This window comes from Aedes albopictus, chromosome 3 (genome assembly GCF_035046485.1).
Source record: "Aedes albopictus strain Foshan chromosome 3, AalbF5, whole genome shotgun sequence".
NCBI classification, from domain to species: domain Eukaryota; kingdom Metazoa; phylum Arthropoda; class Insecta; order Diptera; family Culicidae; genus Aedes; species Aedes albopictus.
Window position 1 is genome coordinate 114,602,328 of NC_085138.1, and position 22,731 is coordinate 114,625,058.

General features: G+C 39.4%; 1 protein-coding gene across 1 annotated transcript in view; it reads left to right on the forward strand.

The window, feature by feature from the left end:
* The first annotated feature begins 432 nt into the window (after window positions 1-432).
* Window positions 433-22,731, forward strand: part of LOC109413823 (cytochrome P450 4C1) — a 53,509-nt gene continuing 31,210 nt past the window's right edge. Inside the window, exons 1-4 of the mRNA XM_062860940.1 lie at window positions 433-774; window positions 11,026-11,220; window positions 11,287-11,472; window positions 11,531-12,160. Coding sequence (XP_062716924.1) covers window positions 612-774; window positions 11,026-11,220; window positions 11,287-11,472; window positions 11,531-12,160 — 1,174 coding nt within the window. The 5' untranslated portion in view covers window positions 433-611. The remainder of the gene's footprint in view (window positions 775-11,025; window positions 11,221-11,286; window positions 11,473-11,530; window positions 12,161-22,731) is intronic.

Here is a 22,731-nt window from a genome sequence, read left to right on the forward strand (position 1 = left end):
CGCTGCTGGCTGCTGGGGCGGACGGGAAATGTTCCCGCGCTGCACATCAAGAGGAATTGCAACGAGTTCCACCGAGTGCGCGCGCTGCGCTACGGTAATCAATGATCGTACCGGAATACTGATCTTAATATGCATGGTGGCAAGTGTGCCACCTAATTTGAGTGGAGACAATTAAAGTCACGGCTACGAGATCGCGCCATCAGTAAAGCTCGGAATAGATGTGACTCAGACTTAGGTATTGAAGGCTTGGAAATAGTTACGTTTTGTTAGAGATGTGATGGATTTGTTTGCCACGTGTATACCCACCGTTAGGTACAAAGTAAGCTGGTTCGCACTGAGGAATAGATAAAACAATGGATAATTTAGAAACTACTGTTAGAACTGCGTTGATTACTATCTTATCGGTTGTCTTGTGCTCAGCCTACACGAGCGATGGAAAGAGGCTTGATTCAGGAACGATATCACGATAAATCTAGGACACCATGGTCATCCATCGCCATTCACTTTTTATGCACGGTGTCGGTTCGATCTGGGTGACGTTGCGAAGATTTGTAATTGTGCGTGGTCGCGATACGCGTTGTTAACGGATAACCAGTGGTTCTACCGTTAGGATGTGGAATTTTGTAATCGTGTATGGTTTGAGTGCACTTGTTTTGCTTGCCGTCTACTACCGATGGACACGGCGAAAGGCGATAGCTGCTTTGGCGAAAATGAATGGACCGCCCAAGCTGCCTCTACTGGGACATGTGTTTTTGATAAAATACACGTCGCAAGGTGATTGTTGTTTTCATTAATTATGAATGGACAATATTATGTTGTTAAAGAACACAAGTGATAAAAGTGATAAACTAAAACCCATATAGCCGCAGCAGTAAAATGCTTCGGAAGACTCAGAAACCAAGTGTTGAGAAATAAGCGTCTGCATTATGTGGAGTTCTTAGACGAGTTAAGAGTCCATTAGACGGACAAATATATTTGTCATTGTAGTCCGACATTTATCCAAGGTTGTCATGATTCACGTTGTGTTGGTCATTTGTTAAGCTTGTTTGGCCAAATATTTGTCGTGGCAAGCTTTGTTAAAATTTCACATTGCACATAGGGGAAATTACCTATTCTTGGCCGTTTTGTTCTCTTCGTCTTTGGTTTTTTTTTCGAAACCTAGGTATTGAACTCAGAGTTGGTCTCAAATCCTTCCCAACTAAGCTGAATTATATGGCCAAGTTTCAGGAAATTTGGCTGATAAAAACGCCCCATGACGAAGAGAACAAACCTGCCGATTATACCCATTGTCACCCTAGATATTCATGGATGTGGTATGCTCAGCAAATTGGCTGGCTGCAACGCTCGTCCGCAGAGTGGTGCTTCTCCAGAAGAAAATCTGCCTATTTTTCAAGAATTCCTTCTTGAATTTCTCCAGTTGAAGGGTTTTTCTAGCAGTTTCTTCAGAGATTCCTCCATGCTTTCCTTCTGGGGTTCCTTTTAAGCCCCGTCAAGGGTTTCTCCTGGAGTTCGTTCAGAAACTCCTACCGAAAGTGCTCCAATCATTCAAAAATTTCTTCACGGGTTCCTCCAGGAATTACTCTAGGGATTACTAAGGATTTTTTTTCAGGGATTCTTCCAGAAATTTCTTTAGAGATTTCTTCCAGAAAATTGGAATTTTCTTGAATTTCTCTTGAAGTTACTTGAGGGATTTCTCCAGGAAGTCCGTGAGGGATTCCTTCGGGAATTCCTTCTGTGATTCCTCCAGGAATTTCTTCCGGCATTCAGGGACTTCCCCAGGAATTTCTTCAGAGATTTCTCCAGGAACTCCTTCAGAGATTTCTCCAGGAACTCTTCAGGGATTCCTGAAGGAATTTTTATCGAAATTTCTCCTCGAACTCTCTGTAGGATTTCTTACGAATTTCTTGAGGAATGCATTCATTAACTCTTTCATGGATTTCTTCAGAAACTCCTGAAGTGATTTCTCCTGGGTTTCTTCGAGGATTCCTGCATGAATTTTCTCTTGAATTCCTCCAGAAATTGCTTCAGGAATTATCCCGGAAATCTTTGAAAAAATTCTCTTGAAATTGCTGGACAGATTTCTCCAGGAACTTCTTCAGAAATGCTTCAGTGATATCTCCAGGAACTTCTTCAGAGAGTTCTCTAGGAACTACTTTATGGATTTCTTAAGGAACTGCTTCAGAGCTTTCTCCATGGATTCCTGCAGGAATTTATCCTGGAATTTTAACTGGAATTCCTCCAGGGATTTCTTCACAATCTCCTACGGAGTTTCCTCCAGGAACTCTTTGAATGCTTTTTTCAGGATTCTATAGGGATGCCTCCTCCTTGAATTCCTTTAGTTTTTTTTCCTGGAAAACTATGAAGGACATCTTTTGGAATTACTGGATATATTTCGCCAGGATCTCCATCTAGGGTTTTTCTATTAAATCCTCCATGAACTTCTTCAAAATTCCTCAAATTCTCCAGGAAGTCCTTAGGGAGTTCTCCAGGAAGTCCTCGAGGGATTTCTCCAGGAATTCTTTCTGGAATGCCTCCAAGAATTTCTACAAAAATTTATCCTTTAATTCTTTGATGAGATTCTTGCGGCATTCCTTGAAGGACTTCTTCAGAAATTTCTTCAGGGATTCCTCCAGAAACTTTTTCAGAGATTTCTCCAGGAACTTCAAGATTTCCTGCACGGATATTTATCGGAATTTCTGCTCGAACTCTCTATGTGGTTTCTCATGAATTCCTTGAGGAATTATTCATTAACTCTTTCATGAATTCCTCCATAAACTCCTGAAGTGATTTCTCCTGGGATTTTTCGAGGATTCCTTTATAAATTTCCTCTTGAATTCCTCCACAATTTTCCTGGAAATCTTTCAGAAATTTCTCTCGAAATTGCTGGAAAGATTTCTCCAGAAACTCCTTCAGGAAATCATTTTCAAATTCCTTCAAATATGTCTCCAGGAACTCCTTCAGATAATTTTCTAGGAACTTTTTCATGAATTTCTTAAGGAACTGCTTCAGAGCTTCTACCATGGATTCCTGCAGGAATTTCTCCTAGAATTTTAACTGGAATTCCTCCAGGAATTTCTTCATAAACTCCTGCGGAGTTTCTTTCAGGAACTCTTTGAGTGATTTCTTCAGGATTCTTCGGGGATTTGTCCTTCTTGAATTTCTTTTTTTTTCCTGGAAATCCATGAAGGACATTTTTTGGAATTACTGGATATATTTCTGCAGGATCTTCATCTAGCGTTTTTCCATAAACTCCTCCATGAACTTCTTCAAAATTCCTCAATTCCTCGAGGAGGTCCTCAGGGAGTTTTCCAGGAAGTCTTTGAGGGATTTCTCCAGATACTCTTTTTAGAATGCCTCCAGAAATGTCTTCAAAAATTTCTCCTTTAATTCCTTGTTGAGATTATTCCGGCATTACTTGAAAGACTTCTCCGGAAATTTCTTCAGGGATTCCTCCAGAAACTTCTTCAGATATTTCTCCAGGAACTTAAAGAATTCCTGCACGGATTTTTATCGGAATTTCTGCTCGAACTCTCTGTGGGATTTTTTTCGAATTCCTTGAGGATTTCTCCAGAAACTCCTGAAGTGATTTTTTCTGGGATTCTTCGAGTATTGCTTTGTGAATTTCCTCTTGAATTCCTCCAGAAATTGCTTCAGGGATTTTTCTGGAAATCTTTCAGAAATTTCTCTTGAAACTGCTGGAAAGATTTCTCTAGAAACTCCTTCAGGAAATTCTTTTCAAATTCCTTCAAATATGTCTCCAGGAACTCCTTCAGATAATTTTCTAGGAACTTTTTCATGAATTTCTTAAGGAACTGCTTCAGGGCTTCTTCCATGAAATCCTGCAGGAATTTCTCCTAGAATTTTAACTGAATTCCTCCAGGGATTTCTTCATAAACTCCTACAGTGTTTCCTCGAGGAACTCTTCGAGTGATTTCTTCAGGATTCTTTGGGCATTCCTCCTTCTTGAATTCCTTTAGTTTTTTTTTCTGGAAATCTATGAAGGACATCTTTTGGAATTACTGGATATATTTATCCAGGATCTCCATCTAGGATTTTTCCATAAACTCCTTCATAAACTTCTTAAAAATTTCTCAAATTCTCCAGGAGGTCCTCGGGGAGTTTACCAGGAAGTCCTTGAGGGATATCTCCAGGAACTCCTTCTGGAATGTGTTCAGGAATTTCTTCAAAAAATTCTCCTTTAATTCCTTGATGAGATTCTTCCGGCATTCATTGAAGGACTTCTCCAGAAATTTCTTCGGGGATTCCTCCAGATTTTTTTCAGAGATTTCTCCAGAAATTTCAAGAACTTTCTGTGTGGTTCTCACGAATTCCTTGAGGAATTATTCATTAACTCTTTCATGGATTTCTCCAGTATGAAGTGGTTTCTCCCGGGTTTCTTCGAGGATTCCTTTATGAATTTTCTTTTGAATTCCTCCAGAAATTGCTTCAGGGATTTTCCCGGAAATCTTTGAGAAATTTCTCTTGAAATTGCTGGAAAGATTGTTCCAGGAACTCCCTCAGGAATCCTTCAGAGATATCTCTAGGAACTTCTTCAGAGAGTTCTCTAGGAACTCCTTCATGGATTTCTTAAGGGATTGCTTCAGAGCTTTCTCCATGAATTACTGCAAAAAATTCTCCTAGAATTTTAACTGGAATTCCTCCAAGGATTTCTTTATAATCTCCTTCGAAGTTTCCTCCAGAAACTCTTTGAGTGATTTCTTCAGGATTCTTTGGAGATGCCTCCTCCTTGAATTCCTTTAGTTTTATTTTTCTGGAAATCTATGAAGGACATCTTTTGGAATTACTGGATATATTTCTCCAGGATCTCCATCTAGGGTTTTTCCATAACTCCTCCATGAACCCGATCAGAAAGGCATAACAAAAATGTAACAAAATTATATCATCGGTTGATAGATATATCAACGTCTGTTATATTTAGATATATTTGACAAAAAAGTATTTGAAACCCTGATTTAATTATATCAGAATTATAACAAGGTCAGTTATAATACAAATAAATTCATTTTGATCATCTTTATATGAGCATTATAACAAACTCAGTTATAGTTTTGAAAATGCAGTTTATGTCGAATGAACATTTTACAAGTGGTGTTTAGTACGCAGTTACGCCGCTGTATAGTGCTACTGTGCTTGTAAAATACAGTAGTTTAGACAAGTTTGAATATTGTTCCAGACCTTTAAGAAAGTTCAGGTTATACATTAATTTATTTATTGACATACTTGTAGTTTGAGGGTTATGCCTTTTTGGAAGTTCACGATCGATTTCTTGATTATCTTGTTTCAAATTCACTAACGCAAATTGAAATTCAAACCTTAAATAAACTAATGCAGTATTTTTGACATGTTTGAATCATGATCCAAACCTTTCAGAAGGCTCAGATAGATATTGTCGCGCTTGTCTTAGATTCTCAGCCAGCTGCGTTCGAAACGCGCAGCATCAGATTGCGCCAGACCGCGCACGTATATGGTTTGTATACGGTGTGCAGTGCACCTTGGCTAAAACTGTTTTTGCAGCCGCCGGGTGAAAGCTGTCACATATAATCAGCCACCTTGTACAAATCAAACGGGCGCAATTTTTCCGCGATAAACTGATTTTCCAATCAAAACAAAAGTCTTTGCTATGAAAATATATTCACTGTACTCCACATGAGGAATAGAATGCAGTGAATATATTTTCATGGTCGATGTTTTGATTTACAGCGAGAAAACTGCTTTTTATTTTCCGAAAAATGATGACGGATGTTTAAGCCTTAAGAACATCAGTATCTTAGTGATGAGGTCACAATATTTAGGCAAAATAGGAAATGAGTATCCCAGCAGTTGTCATTGTACGTGAGCCACACTAGATTATCTAGTCAACAAAATGGATATGAAAAAGATGACTTTCATTAAAACTGTTTACATTCCTGAAGTATGTTTGAGATTTCACAATCCTCCATAGGTTTTGCAGTTTGTAGTCTCATTCAAAATTATTTTAATAAATTATTCTGAAATTAGAAGTTTTATCATTGTTTTTGAATTAACATGATACAACTGGATAAATTAGTCGCCAACAAATGAAAATCACCTTAGTTTTTGAAGAATTTATTGATAACAAATTATTTTTGGAGCTTTGAAATGTATATCTAATTTCGTCACGTCATGTCGTTAGTCACGTTTCATTGCCATGCAATGAACGTCCATATTAATTCAGTAGAAAAACAGTTTCTTATCATCTGGAAACATCTGGCCTACATACTTTCAAAGATGAAGGAAGGCCATTGATAAATAAGGCTAACATCAATGGTCCTGAAACCGATCCTTGTGGCACTCCCGATAGAGTACCGATTGGGCTTCAATGATTTTCTTTAATTTCCACAATTTGAAAGTGGTTATTCAAATAGGATTTACTCAATGAAACAGAATCTCAACTAGATGTGATAATCTGTGCAGTAGTTCAAAATGAGAAACTCTGTTAAAAGCTTTTGAAAAACCAATCAATAGCAGAAGGCTATTTCTTTTTTACCGATATGTTGATGGACATCGTCATGCATCTTGAAAACAAAAACATTATATGAGATCACGAGAATTGCTTTAGAATGTTAATTCTTGTACCATGTAATGTGAAAATTGTGCTTTAAACACTTCATTTTTTGTTAGCAAGCCATCTAAATCTGCCAATATCCAGAAATGCATACTAACGCCACGAAACGGTGAAATTTCCAACCACAAGACTAGTGCATAACTTTGCCATAGGCAGGAACTTCCTTGATGGCGAGGAACATTAGATAATTATTTAAAAACACATGGGGGGGGGATAAATAATAAACGCATTTCCTGAAAAAAAAATACCCAAACAATTAGGCAAAATCACAAAACTCATCGGATTTGTTAAGACATATTCTGGGCAACTCAAATTACACCTTAAAATTTTATTTTTTTTGAATAATTTATTTGTTCTCCCCTCAAAATGTTGAATTCCGACCAAAATTTTCCAAGGGAGGGGGGGGGGGGGGTGGCGTGGCGAGGCTGACATAAGAGAAAATCGTAATTTGTGTCAGCCTAACTATCTTTACAACTTTGATGAAGATACGCTGTTTATTTCTGATCTGAATCATGAGATAAAGCATGCCAAAACGCAGAGCAAATTCTTGAGTTACAATTATAACTAAATTATATCCACTTTTGTTAATATATCCTAAGATGACGTAATTGCGATCAATTGTATCAGCAACACTTTTATGTGACGTCATATTTTCTCTCCCCTGTACGTTGGAGAAATGAGTCTATTTATAGACCAGCCGCCAAAACGAAGAACCACTTGATCATATACCACCCTTCACTTTAAGTGCTGCAATGGCCTCATTGATAAAGGTGCCGGACTGCAGTTGAAGGCTGGCGTCCTTGGTTCGATTCCCGTCTGGGTGTGGGTTTTTTACATACTACGTGGGGAAAGTTTTTTATACAAAAAACTTTTCGCTAAAAATAAATAACACTCTTAATAAAAATTACCCAAAAAATGAGTTAAATTTTACCCAACCTATTTTTTACCCAATATATTTATATCTAATTTATAACAACATGTGTTATAATTTATTGAACATTCCAATATTTATTATATCTCACGTTGTTATAAATTTGTTAAAATTGTATCAACACCTGTTATAATTATGTTATGACTAGAGCAATTTTAGTTATATTTTTTGTTATTTTAACACCTAACCGGCGAATTTTATAACTTATTCTGTTATGAAAAATCTTTGAAATAAATAACTCAACCGGTTATAATTTTGTTATGCCTTTCTGATCGGGAACTTACTCAAAATTCCTCAAATTCTTCAGGAGGTCCTTCAGGGAGTTCTCCAGGAAGTCCTTGAGGGATTTCTCTAGGAACTCCTTCTGGAATGCCTCCAGGAATTTCTTCAAAAAATTCTCCTTTAATTCTTTGATAAGATTCTTCTGGCATTTCTTGAAGGACTTCTCCAGAAATTTATTCAGGGATTCCTCCAGAAACTTTTTCAGAGATTTTTCCAGGAACTTCAAGAATTCTCTGTGGATTTCTCCAGTTACTACTGAAGTGACTTCTTCTGGGTTTCTTCGAGGATTCCTTTATGAATTTTCTCTTGAATTCCTCCAGAAATTTTTCCGGAAATCTTTGAGAAATTTCTCTTGAAATTGCTGGAAAGATTTCTCCAGGAACTCCTTCAGGAATTTCTTTTCAAGTTCCTTCAAACTTCTTCAGAGAGTTTTCTAGGAACTCCTTCATGGATTTCTTAAGGAATGCTCTGATCTCCATGGATTCCTGCAGGAATTTCTCTCAGAATTTTAACTGGAATTCCTCCAGGGATTTCTTCATAAACTCCTACGAAGTTTCCTCCAGGAACTCTTTTCTGGATTCCTCCTGCTTGAAATCCTTTAGGTTTTTTTTTCTGGAAATCTATGAAGGTCATCTTTTGGTATTACTGCATACATTTCTCCAGGATCTCCAGGAACACCTTCATGAACTTCTTCTCAAATTCCTTCAGAGATTTCTTCAGGGAGGTCCTTCAGGGAGTACTCCAGGAACTCCTTCATGGATTTCTTCAGGAGTTCCAAGATTATTTTTCAGAAACTCTTCAGGGATGTAGTATCGGACTATCATATAAGGCCATTAGTATGACAGATAAGAGAAGTCGGTCAGTGTCAGTTGGAGATACAAGAACGATATAAATATAGATGGTACATTAGGGGCAATTGTGTCTCAGTGTTCTTTAGTATAAATCTTCCGAATACTGATCATAACAGTGAATATTACAAGAGAGTTCTCTAGGAATTCATACACGTTTTTTTTTTGTCTCGCTTGTATGTGGAATTAATTGAGGATTGTTTTCTGAAACTGCGGGATTTACCCAGGAATTTCTCCAAAAAATTTTCAAAAACTTTTCCAGAAATTCCTTTAGGAATATCTTCAGAAATGTCGTTAGGGGTTTATTCAGAAACAAATCCAGGGAAAATCCTTCATAAACTTTTCCAGGAACTCCTTCGGGGATATCGCCAGAAACTTCAGAAAAACCTACAGAAATTCATGAATTCATCCAGAAATTTCTTCAGGGATTCCTCCAGAAATTTGTTGAGGGATTTCTCCAGGAATATTTTCAGGGACTCCCACTGAAATTCTTGAAGAGATTTCTTCTGATGTTTCTTGAGCGATTTCTCGTGTAATTCCTCGAGAAATTCCTCCAGAAACTACTTCTACGATTTCTCCAGAAGTTACATGGATGGTTACAAGTTTTTCATGGATTTCTTCACGAATTTCTTCAGAGATTTCTCAAGGAATTTCTCTTTTAAACCTTTCAGGAATTTCTTCAGGAATCCCTCTAGAAAATCCGCAGGTTTATCTTGGAGTTTATTCAAGGATTCTTTTACATGTTTTTCCATGAATACCTTCAGGGATTTTGTATTATTTGAGAAATTTCTCCTGGAATTGAGGGAGAGATTTTTACAGGAACTCCTTCAGCAACTCATTCAGGGTTTCCTCCAGAAACACCTTCTTCGATTCCTATAGGAGCTCTTTCAGCGATTCTTCAAGGAATATCTTCTTGAAATTCATCAGAAATTTCCTCAGGAATTGATATAGGTCTTCCTACATGCATTTCACTAGATGTTTGTTCAGAGATTCCCACGGAAATACTTTCAGAGAAATTTCTCTTGCAGCTGCTTTAATGATTTTTCCAAGAACTTCTTCAGAGATTCCTTTAGAGGCTCATTGTTGGCGCGATAGTTACGTATCGGACCACACCAGGTCCGCTCCACGAAGTGACTCATTTCAAAAACTTATTCTGTTTTTTTTCAGAAGTTCCTTCTGAAATTCCTCATGATTCTCATCCAGTGATTTAATCGAAAATTACTGTTGTGATTTCTCTACGAGTTCTAGCAGGGGTTCCTCGACCAGCTCCTTCTGCGATTTCTCAAGAAGTTTCTTCAAGGATTTCTTTAGAGATTCTTCCAGGAGTTCACCCAGGAGCATTTTTTAGGGATTGTTGCAGGAGTCCATTCATAGATTCCTTCGACTCCTTCGGGATTTACTACGATATTTTCATCGGGATTTCTCTAGGTTAGCCATGCTTGCATGTAGCATTCGGTCATTCAATGGTTGATATTCTTTGCAATACATAGAAATAAACTCCGACGCTTACAGAAACGTCAAAACAGCTTCCTTCGAGGCTTTCTCCACCGGAAGTACTTTTTGTGAGGAGTTTCTCCTGAAATTCGTTCAGTGATTCCCCTTGAAGTTTTTCCAGGGTTTTCTCCAGAACCTCCTTAGAAGATACTTCCAGAAGTTCCTTCAGGAATTTTCCAGAAGCAAGGTCCGACGCATGCGACAACACGTCGAACTACATATCCTTCACACCGAATTTTCTGCACAACATTATCGTACAGATGCCGGGGCCCATGGCGTAGTGGTCACACGATCACTTCATGGGTCATGGGTTTGATCCCAGTCCCGGCAATTGCCATTTCTCGTCAGTTGCTCTTCTCCCGAGAGCGGCTGACACCTGACCTTCTTCTGAGCATGTGCTCTAACGGACTCGTAAACTTGGATATCGACTAACGACAACTCATAATGGACCCCCAACCGGACAGGAAAAGGAACAAGTCCCACACATCAACAAGCTCGTGTCCATTATTTCCATGGACAAGGTAGAAAAGTGACAGCAGCGCAAAGGCAACCAGATCGATATAGTAGAATTAGAATAGAATACATTTAGGCGCTGTACAAAGTGTAAGTGCAGCTGCCATTTGGAATCGCTCACGGAGTGCCCTAGTGGACTAAAGTCGTCGTCGCTGGAATAAAAAAAAATCGGAACATTTGAGGAACTTCCCTGGGCATAGATTATCTTCGTGTATCTAACCGTGTACAAAAAATCAAGTCGATTGGTTTGAAATTGACTTAGTTATAGCGGAAAAATTCCTCAAAATAGAAGCCCTATCCAAATGGTTCGGTTCCCTAGTACTGTAAGAACTTTCGTCTTTTCCCTTTCGCAGAGAAAATTTTCGATTTTTTCATCAACCTTGGCAACGCCTACCCATCGCCACTGGGTATCCAATTGGGACCCATCGACTTCGTTATAGTTTACCGGCCCGATCACCTGCAAGCGGTCCTAAGTTCGCCGCACTGCATAAGCCGCCCAATATGGTACCACTTCTTCCGGGTCAGTCGAGGAATTTTCTCCTCGCCAGGTAATGTACTTTTTGTATTTTTTTTTTAGATTCGAGAATTGTTCTAATGTAGTTTCATGATTTTAGCTCACATCTGGAAAGGTCAACGAAAGGTGCTGAACCAATCCTTTGGACCGGGTATCCTGAACAGTTTTGTGTCGATATTCAATGAGAAGAGCGCCATTCTAACCAAGATGATGGCCGCCCATGCCGGACGAGGAGAACGTGATTTTAGTCGCGAAATGGGCAAAGCTGCTCTGGATACGATTTATTGTACGTAGACGTGAAATTTGAGACAGATAATAACTTATTCTAATTGTCCACATTCCAGCAACGGCTTTTGGGCTTAATTTTGGGTTTCAAGAAGACCCTGAGGGAGACAAGCATCTTGATTCACAGGAGGAATTCATAAATTTGGTATTAAAACGATGTTTTGCTGTAATATATTACATTGAAAAGATCTACCGGCTAACAAAATATTACAAAAGAGAACAGGAGATCTTGAACTATGCACGAGTTGTAACGAACCGAATTATGCGCGCTAAGAACGCTGATGAAATACTCTCGGGAGCGATTGGATTACCATCAGTTAAGGCTGACGAAACAGATGGTAAAAAGCCACAAATATTCTTGGATAAACTTCTCGAACTTGCCGTGGAGAACAAGCAGCAACTTTCCAAGGATGACATTCCAGAACATTTAGACACAATAATTTTTGCCGGCAACGATACAACCGCCACAACCATGAGCAACTTGCTGTTGATGTTGGCCATGCATCCGGACATTCAGGAACGAGTTTATCAAGAAGTGATGGAAGTATGTCCGGACGTTGACCAGCCAGTATCCATGGAAGACATTGCCAAACTCACCTTTACGGAAATGGTGTGCAAGGAAACGATGCGACTGTTCCCAGTGGGACCGCTCATTGGACGGATAGCTGAAGCAGACATCAAACTAGACGGTAACCTGAGTAACCTGCTACTTATCGAGCTATCTTCTGCAACATATATATCTATTTCAGATGAACACATGATTCCTGCGGGATCTCAAATCGGCTGTGCCATCTATATGGTCCACAAGGATCGCGGAATATGGGGTCCAAAGGTGGATGAATTCAACCCGGACCATTTCCTGCCGGAGAATTTCGATAAGATACATCCCTATGCGTATTTACCATTCAGTGGAGGAATTCGGAACTGCATCGGTATACGTTATGCGTGGATGTCTATGAAAATCATGATTGTTCACATACTGAGGAAGTATCGCCTGAAGCCGTCACTCACAATGGATCAGATTAGGCTTCACTATTGTATACTACTTAAAATAGCGAACGGTTGCAGGATCAGTGTAGAAAACAGAAACACATAGTAAATAATAAAAATTCGATACGATTGCACCGAGAAATCATCCGAACATTCAACGTACCGTCAAGTCGCCATTCACCGTGGGGGCTCCATTCACCGTGTGCCTTCGAATATTTTTTCATTATTTCCATATTATGATTGAATGATACGACAATTTCCCTCCAATTTCACCAATACAACACTAATGTATTGTTACCATGCCAAAACGCTCATTAGAAACATTTAAAAGTATCATTTTGACACTAAAGTGTGTTTACATGAAGCGGGTTTCTGCTCGTTCACTGCATTCATAGTGAAAAAACGAAAACTGCGCTAAGGTGATTTAAGCGATAAACTAAATGTAGTAACGTTTTTATTCCACCAAGAAGCAATTAAATTCACATATCTGGTATGTATTTTGCATTACCGACGTAATTTTAACAAGAAAGTACGATTACTCGTACTTTTTAATTGAAACAAAAAGACACGGTAAATGGGTACCCTTAAAAATCAATGGTCTCCATTTACCGTGCCCCCTTTTGTCCCATATGTCTAGAAAAAATCGAAAATTTGAACATTCGTTTTTCTGATAAAATCTTGCAAGTTATTACTTGAAATGAATTTAAACGAAGAAAATTCCCTTGGCTGGGTTGTTTTGATCATTTTTAAACAAAGTAGAATAAAATTTCCCATACACGGTGAATGGGTCCCTACTACCACGGTGAATGGTGACCTACCACGGAATTAGGCGACCCTACTACCCTTTACTAATTGTACTATATCACCAAATTTTGTGAAAAATTTTCTACTTCTGTGGATATTGCTTTAATTTTAACCTATAATGAAGGCAATTGGGTTTTTAAATTAACAAAAATGTATCGATTTTTTGATTTTATACGAAAGAGCACCTTTTTCTGAGCCACTATGATTTTTTTCAGATTTTTAGAACTTTATTTTGATACCTAAAATCAATTTCAAAGAGATTTTTTGAAATCACCTTTTGACAGCTGGGTAACTGTTTGACAGCTCCACCCAGTACAAAATGCGATGAGGGGTGATTCGACAAATCGCTCCCATACAAACTTCAAATTGATTTTTAAATAGGTTCCCGGGCACCAAAATTCATGAAAATTTGGATTTCGGCTCAGTTTTGCATGTAGATTCAGAATATGGAATTATCTCAACACCGCTAAAGAAGCCAATTGGCTTCTTTAGCGGTGTTGAGATAATTCCATATTCTGAATCTACATGCAAAACTGAGCCGAAATCCAAATTTTCATGAATTTTGGTGCCCGGGAACCTATTTAAAAATCAATTTGAAGTTTGTATGGGAGCGATTTGTCGAATCACCCCTCATCGCATTTTGTACTGGGTGGAGCTGTCAAACAGTTACCCAGCTGTCAAAAGGTGATTTCAAAAAATCTCTTTGAAATTGATTTTAGGTATCAAAATAAAGTTCTAAAAATCTGAAAAAAATCATAGTGGCTCAGAAAAAGGTGCTCTTTCGTATAAAATCAAAAAATCGATACATTTTTGTTAATTTAAAAACCCAATTAAAAGCGGCACCAACAATGTTTATAAGACTGGTGTCAAATGACAGCCCTTATTTGCCCCGAATCCTCTTAGATCCACGGTGAATGGTGCCTTGACGGTACATACTATTTCACTTCCTTTTCGAGAGCCGAATAGCGCTGACGGGCTACGGCTTTGGCTCCTCGTGTTTTCGCTCACTCTATCGCGGTTTTGGCGTTCCTTCACTCCTTTATCTTCCTCCAGGTGTCATCTGTGATCTGCTGCTTTCTCAGGGTTCGTAGTTCACCAAAATTATTCTCGCCGGTAGCGATGAAAGTGTTCTTGTTGGAGCTTCTTTGATCTTCTACGCTTACACCTTCCGGAATACCCAGTTCTCAAGCTACTCGACGATAGACCCTTTCATCGCAGCGACTTCCATTCGGTGGGTGTTGAACAAGCTCGATTTTCTCCTCCTGTCGATGGATCCTCGCAATGTGCAGCCGGAACTCTCCGATTAGGAGATGATGATTGGACGCAATGTCGGCCCTACGAAACTCATGTCACTTTGTGCACTGGGGAAAGATCGATCCCCCAACCCGAGCAGATGAAAATAGCAAATTGATAACAACAGAATCAAATAGCCTGTTTTTATATCATAATTTGTTATTGTTAACTTATCAAAATATATCTTTTGAATAACATGTTTTGTTGGGCAATCTTGTTTTCTTATGTTCAAGTTATTGGGATATATCCACAAGATAACATTTCAATAATATATTTTGTTACAGAACAAGTTTAGTTATTATTCTACTATAGAGAATGTACAAATATGTGATGAACAATAACACAACAATCACGAGTTCACAAATTTCCTGTTATTAAGTTGTGATTGATCTAACAAAACATGTTATTTAGTTAGTCTTCCAGGAACATTTTTTTGTTATGATATTTGTTATTTTGCCGCTTATGACAGGTAAGTTTATAACATAATATGTTATACTAATGACATTTAAATTACTGATTCCATTATTCAGTTATTAAGCCAAAATAACATATTTCATTATACTGTTGATATTTTCTTCTGCTCGGGAATCACCATGTCTTTGTTATCGCAAAACTCTGCAAACAGCTCACCGTTCTCGCTCATTTCTCCGAAACCATGGCGTCCCATGACATCTAAATCCAAATTGTCGGAACCAACCTTCGCGCTGAAGTCTCTCATGAGGATCTTGATATCACCTTTTGGAATTTTATCCACGACAGCATTCAGTTGGTTGTAAAAGTTCTCTTTGTCTTGCATTTCGGTAGCATCCGGTAGGCGCGTAACGCGTAACATTGGATCATGGTAAGGTTTCAAACCCGTGTTCTGAATCAGGCTACAATTATCCTCTCATTCGCTACCGAAGGAGTGACATTAAACTTCTCAGCTACGTCACTCACACCGATTTTCCACTTTATTATATCTGAGCGGTCGATACAAAATGCCCCCACTAAATTGTTTTACTGTAAAATAAATAAAGCTGCACAGTATTGCTGGCCGCTTTATAATGTATCTATTTATTTTTGATGCACTGAAAACATTAATAATGACAAGAAAAACGATAGAAGCGGTCGATTATAATATTTTCCAGGATTCTTTCATTGGTTGGCTGTGTATGTGTAGATTATACTAGACTAGACTAGACTGAGCGTAGCCATGCATTATTTTCTTGTTTCTCATCCAACATGTAATTATTATCATTGAGCCACCATTCGTGTGATTCAGTAAGGGCTTCAAGGTAACTTGTTTGGTTGCTTATTCAGAAATAATTTGTTCATTAGCATTCAAGAGTAGGTAGTTCATTCGAATTAGTGCAGGTTGTGCATTACGCTTCGTATTGATCAGTGGTTCCCAAACTCTGGTGCCTAAAGGAGTTTTACTTGTATGAACTTCAAACGGAATCGCTCAAGTTATATCCGTTCAGTGAATTATTTTTCCTTGACTGGCATTTTCAAGAAATTTAACACAGCAAGCTTCATTCGATTTAACGATTGTTCTCAGTAAAGAAAACTCAAACGCATGCTCTAGCGCATGCTCATTATTTGAGCAATTCGTTGCCTGAGTTTTCGACGCATCGAGATAGGCCAACACATTTCTTGCGACTTGCATACTTCCCATAAGCCTGACACACATAGCGTCCGTTCTGTTGAGGTTTTGCGGTTTTTTTAAGTTCTCATGGAATTTTTTAAGTTCTCATGGAATATTATCTGTCAAATAACTTTCACGCCCACGCAAACGTACACATTGTGCGGGACACTATACCTACTTCAGTCCAGATGATAAGCTGTTCTCTCTTTTTTGATCATGTGTATGTATACCATGCACTAGATTATCCATTTATGCCATTATTGGCGGGGGCTGCATAAATTTAAAAGGACCTAAAAAGAGAAAAATATATGTACATACATTTGGGTTCATTCACAAATATCATAACGCCAAAATTGGCCAGTTAGTCAGGGCTTTAATGATGGAATCTGGTTCACGAGAACAGCTCTTGCTTATAGGCTAAGAGGTTTCCAGGAAGACGGAGGTTTTCAGGAAGTTCCCAGAAAGCTTAAAAACGGGGGCTCTAAAGGACTTTAGGGGCGTTTCAGGGGGTTGTTTCAGGGGATTTCAGGAGCCTTTTGAGGGACTTCCGTCAAGTTTCGTTAGCGTTTCAATGGGATAGCGGTGGTTTCAAGGATGTTTCAATAGTAATAAGGGGGCTTCAGGGACGTTTCCAGGGGCCTTAAGGGCGATTTAGGGAGGTCTCAGGTGCGTTACAAAGGGTTTCAAGGGCATTTCAAGGCATATCAAGTCATTTCAGATCAGGAGGTATCAGGGGGTTTCAGGAACACCTTCAAATCCAAGGTTTTTCAGGAGCATTTCAAAAAGATCACGGAGATTTTAAGGGCATTTCAATGGTGTTATGGAAGTTTTAGTTTTTTTTGTGAAGGGGTGTCTGAAAATCCCCTGAAAATTCTTGAAACGCCTCTGAAATCCTCCGGAAATCCCGACGAACTTGAACGCACCTGACACCATCCCGGAAATCGGCTGCGTAACGTCTCTGAAACTCGCCGGAAAACATCCTTAAACCCCCTCAGACCCCATGCAGCTAAGAGCCTCCGAAACCCACGCAAACGCCTGCGTGACACTTCTGAAACCCGCCGAAAATCCTCTGATACTTCCTGAAATGCCCTTGAAGTCTCCCTAAAACGTTCTCAGACCTCATGTAACGCACTTGAGAACCTCCGAAACCACCGAAGACGGCTGCGCAACGCCTCTAAAACCCGATAAAAATCCTGAAATGCTTTCGAAATCTCCCTGAGACCCTTTCGAGCCCCATATAACGTACCAGAAATCCTCCGAAATTCCCCAAAACACCTGCATAACGCCTTTGAAACCCACCGAAAACCCTATGATACTCAATAAAACGGCTCCTCGGACCCCATGCAATCCACCTGCGACCCTCCCTCTGCGCAACGCCTGCCAAAAATCATCTGAAGCTCCCAGAAATTCCTCCGGAATCCCCCTAATACCCCCTCGGACCCCATGTAATGACCCTCCGAATTTCCCAGAAACGCCTGCGTAACACCTCAGAAACACGCCGAAAATTCTCTGGAACATCCTGAAATGTCTCCGAAACCCCCCTTAAACGACCTCCTAAAACGCTACTAAAACCCCCTGGAGCCATGGGCCCCTGAGACTCCCTGGAACGCCCCTGAGATCCCCTGAATCGAATCAAAGTCTCCCCGGAACCCCTCTAATATGCGCCTGAGAGCTCAAAATACCCCCTGAAACCGCCTTGGACACCATGTAACGCCTCTGACATTCTGGACGCATATGACGCCTCTGAAACCCGCCAAAAATCGTCTGAAACTTCCTAATACGCATACGAAATTCCCCTCGGACCCCATGCAACGCACCTGACACACTCCGGAAGTCTCGAAAACGCATGCGTAACGATTCTGAAACCCGCCAAAAGTCCTCTGAAGCTTTCTAAAATGCCTCCGAAGTCACCCTAAGCCCTCCATGTAACGCACTCAAGATCTTCTGAAACTTCCCAAAACTCTTGCATTAGGACTCTGAAACTCGCCAAAAACCCTCTGAAACTTGCTAAAATGCATCCGAAATCCCCCTCGAACTACATGCAACGCACCTGAGACCCTTAGAAACTTCTAAAATGCCTGCGTAACGTCTTTGAAACCTGTCAAAAATCCACTGAAGCTTCCACTGTCTCCAGAATCCCTCAGACCAAATATATGCACCTGAGACTCTCCGAATCTACCAAAAACGCCTGCGTAATGCCTCTGTAACCCACCGAAAAATCTCTGGAACATCCAGAAATGTTTCCGAAATCCCTCTAACCTGAGACCTGAGACACCTGCAATCACCCCAAAAATCCTCTGAAGTGCTCATTAGAACCCCTGAATTGTCTTAAAGACCCCCCGGAACCCCTGTAATATGTTTCTGAGATCTCAAGATACCCCCTGAAACCGCCTTGAATCTCATGATACGCCCCTGCGACCCCGTGGAATCTGTTAAAACTTCCTGAGACGGCCATGGGATACCCTGGTCGCCTCTGCCATAGTTACCGTTAGATTTACATTTGGTTCATTCCTGGAGAAATTCTTGGAGAAATCCTCGAAAAAATATAGTCTAGAGAAATATCTAAAATTCCCAATAGGTATCCTTGAATAAATTCCAGGTGAAATTTCTGGAGAAATCCTCCTGAAGCATTCCGCCAGCAGTTACAGGACAAAACTCTGCATGAATTCCTGAGGGAATTTCTGTAGAAACTTCTAGACGAATTTCCGTATAAATTCTAGGAGTGATTTCTGAAGGAATCCATATTGTAATCACCCAAGGATTCCGTAGAGGCATTCCTAGAGTCATTTCTAGAGTCATTCCTAGAGGATTTCCTGAAGAAACATCTGAAATAATTCCTAAAATAATTGTTTTATGAATTCCTATTTAAAAAGTTCTGGTGGAATATCTGGAGCAATTCCCGGAGGAATCCTCGCAAAAATGGCTTGAGATATTTTAGCATGAATTCTAGGAGGCTTCAAGAAATTCTTGAAGAATATCTGCAGGAGTTCCGGGAGTAATCCAATAGGAATACCTTGAGTAGTCCTGGAGGAATTCCAAGAAACCTCCCTCCCCAGGAATTAAAGAGAAGAAGTGCTATAGGGATATCTATAGAGACACCTTTATAAATCTCCCGTGAAATTCATAGACACGCTATTGGAGTTATTTCTGTAGAAATAACTGAAGGCATTGATGGGCATTTCTTAAAAAATAACCCAGAGAGATCCCAATAATAATGCCTGGATGAATCTCCGGTAGAATTTCTGAAACATCTGAAATTTCTGAAGGAATCCTAAGAAAAAAATTGTTCCCTGTGCCCTATTCCACGGAGTAATTCTAGGAAAAAATAATTTAGAAATCCCTTGAGAAATTTCTTAATATATCCCCAAATGAGCTTCTTTAGAAATCCGTAGGAAAAGTCCTTTCAGAATACCAGCAAGAAATTCTGAAGGAATCCCAAGAACAACTTCTGGAAGCAGGGATGGGAACACTCACTTGCAAAGAGTTACACTCACTTGCTGTTTTCTCAGCTCATAAGCGAGCAATCAAGAAATGATGTATGGACGACTTTTGCCTTGTAGTTTTGTCTTAAAGTTTGCCGGGGTCGCACACGCATACCGAAGTCGTGTGGAGCTGCAAACAACTCTCCACAAGGTGAATGTAAATTACACTCGCGTCGTGGAGAGTCGCTTTCACAGCTCTGTCACGACTTTGGTATGCGTGTGCGACCCCTACTCTATTCGGCAAACTTTTAGACAAAACCACAAGGCAAAAGTCGTCCATACATCGTATCTTGATTGCATGCTTCTGAGCTGAGAAAATAACAAGTGAGTGTAACTCTTTGCAAGTGAGTGTTCCCATCCCTGTCTGGAGATACCACAGGAGGAAATATTGAGAAAAAAAAACTCTTAGGGATACCTAAAGGAATTTTTATAAAATCAGATATGCTTTCAGGGGGTTCTCAAAAACCGCATCCAGGAATCACTCTAAAAATTCTCTCAGAGCAATGCCTGAAGAATATTCACATGAATTCCTTCAAGAACTTCTCCAGAGATTCCTTCTTCGACTCCTCCAGGATTTTCTTCAGGAATTCCACAAGAGATTTCTTCGGGAATTGATGCAGATATTTCTCCAGAAGAGATTCTTCCAAAAATGCATGTAGTGGATTAGTATAACTCCTTTAGAGATTCGTCCAGGCATTCCTGTGGGGATTTTTCTGGATTTGCTCCGGAAATTTCTTCAAGACATCCTACATGTTACTTTTTATGAATTGAGCTTTGAATTTTCTACAATATAATGGTGAGAGAATCTACGAAAATGTGGAAACGAAGGAAAAACTACTTTAAGTATTCATTATGGCGTGTATCAGATAACTTTTTAATTTCGGTATCATGCTTTTATTTACATGCTATTGTTATAGGATTAGCCATAGCTACGGTGCAAGAGAGTTGAAACTTTTAGTAAAATGATTTATTTTTATTATTGGATTGTTTGGATAAGCTTTCAAGTTTAAATGAGTGTTTGTAATGTCAAATAAATGTGATCATTTTTTCATGTTGATTTGCATCGTAAAAGGTTCAAAATCAACTGTGATTAATTTGCGGTACTATAGCCATAACTGGTACTATTTAGCGTAGATGTTTTAGATTACAAAACTCAAACTCCGAAACCGTTGTGGGTTTCGTGAGATCAAATTAGCGGTTGTCATGAATCGAGCACATCATCACTCAGTGTGTTATGTTACGATCGATCGTTAGCGCTAATTTGCATGAACACAAGCATTAACATGATTAACAAGCCCACATTCCACAAATGGCACGTGTCATCACGCGAAAGAACTGTTATTTGAAGCCTCGACGAGAGGTAACAGTTGTAAATATCGTCTTCGTTCGCACAGAGTGACTTGCGAGAGATTCGTTGTGGCTATAATTTTCCTGGTTGTTAGATTGTGATCTGAGGTTAGCAATTCTCCCACCACTGACTAAAGTGTGTCGTCGCATGTGTCAAAGATTATCACTTTGAGATGGCGAATAATGTTTAGGTAGGTACTAGAGGGTTATCAAGTTCCACTGAAGTTGTAAGATTAAATTGATTTTAACAATTGAACCAACATGTAGCCCTAGAGTAATTTTTGGAGAAAATCCTATTGCAATCTCAGAGTCAATCCCTAGAGGTATCCGTACATGAATTTCTGAATTAATATCTGGAGTGAATCCTAGAAAAATCTTTCATAGAATTCCGATTGAAATCTCTGAAGATATCACTGTTCCAGATGGACAGGAGAATTTCACGGATGAATTCCTAAGGAAGTGCTGAGGGAATATCTGATGCAGCAATTGCTGGAGGAATCTCAGCAGAAATGGCTTGACCAATTCTAACATAAATTCCAGGGGAATTTCTAGAAGCATCTCTAGAGAGATTTCGGAAGAACTTACAAATTAAATTCCTGCAGCAATACCAAGATATGTTCCAGTAGGAATACTAAGGGGAAATCGTAGAAGGAAAAATCCACAGAGGAATTCTTGGATACCTTACTTGAGCAATTTCTGGAGAAATAACTTAACTGAAGGCATCCATGTTGTGAAGGATCCCCGGGTCAACCCTGAATAAACTCCCGTTTGGTTTTATGAAATCTGAAGCAGAAATCTCAGCAGGAGTTTCTGAAGGAATCATTAGTGGAATTCTCAATATAATACTTAGGAAATCTACCCTAGGTTTTTGTTGCGCAGAAGTCACTGTTACTTACTTCTAACAAATAAACACTTACATGGTAGAAGTAAGTCACAGTGACTTGTGCGCAACAAAAACCTGCGCCGCCGTGACTCTTCGGTGACAAGTGTGTTACTTGGGTAGGTAAATTCCTGGATAAATTCACGGAGTAATTCTAGGAGGTGTTGTTGAGGAAATCTGTATTGAAATTACTGGATATTTTGCTTGAGTTCTGAAGGAATACCATCTATAATTTCTGGAGGAATCCCTGCCAAAGTTCCTGTAAGTATCACATTAGGAATGTCTGGAAAATTACGTATGGAAATATCTGAAGGGATTCTGGAAGAATTCTTCGAGAAAGCCTTGGAAGAATTCCTGATGGCAGGGATGGGAACACTCACTTGCAAAGAGTTACATTCACTTGCTATTTTCTCAGCTCAGAAGCGTGCAATCAAGAAACGATGTATGGGCGACTTTTGCCTTGTGATTTCGTCTAAAACTTTGTCGAATAGAGTAAGGGTCGCACACGAATCCCAAGGTAGTGACAGAGCTGTGACAGCGACTGTAAATTACACTTACCTTGTGGAGAGTTGGCTTTGCAGCTCCCTCACGACTTCGGTATGCGTGTGCGACCCCTACTCTATTCGACAAAGTTTTAGACGAAATCACAAGGTAAAAGTCGTTCATACATCGTTTCTTGATTGCATGCTTCTGAGTTGAGAAAAATGCAAATGAGTGTTCCCACCCTTGCCTGATGGAGTTGCTGGAAAATGGGATTGGCTTAAGGTTTCATCAATATCTTATTGTTACCGTTTAATGCTCACTTATTTATTTTTTAATGTTTTGAAAAGCTTAGCCTTT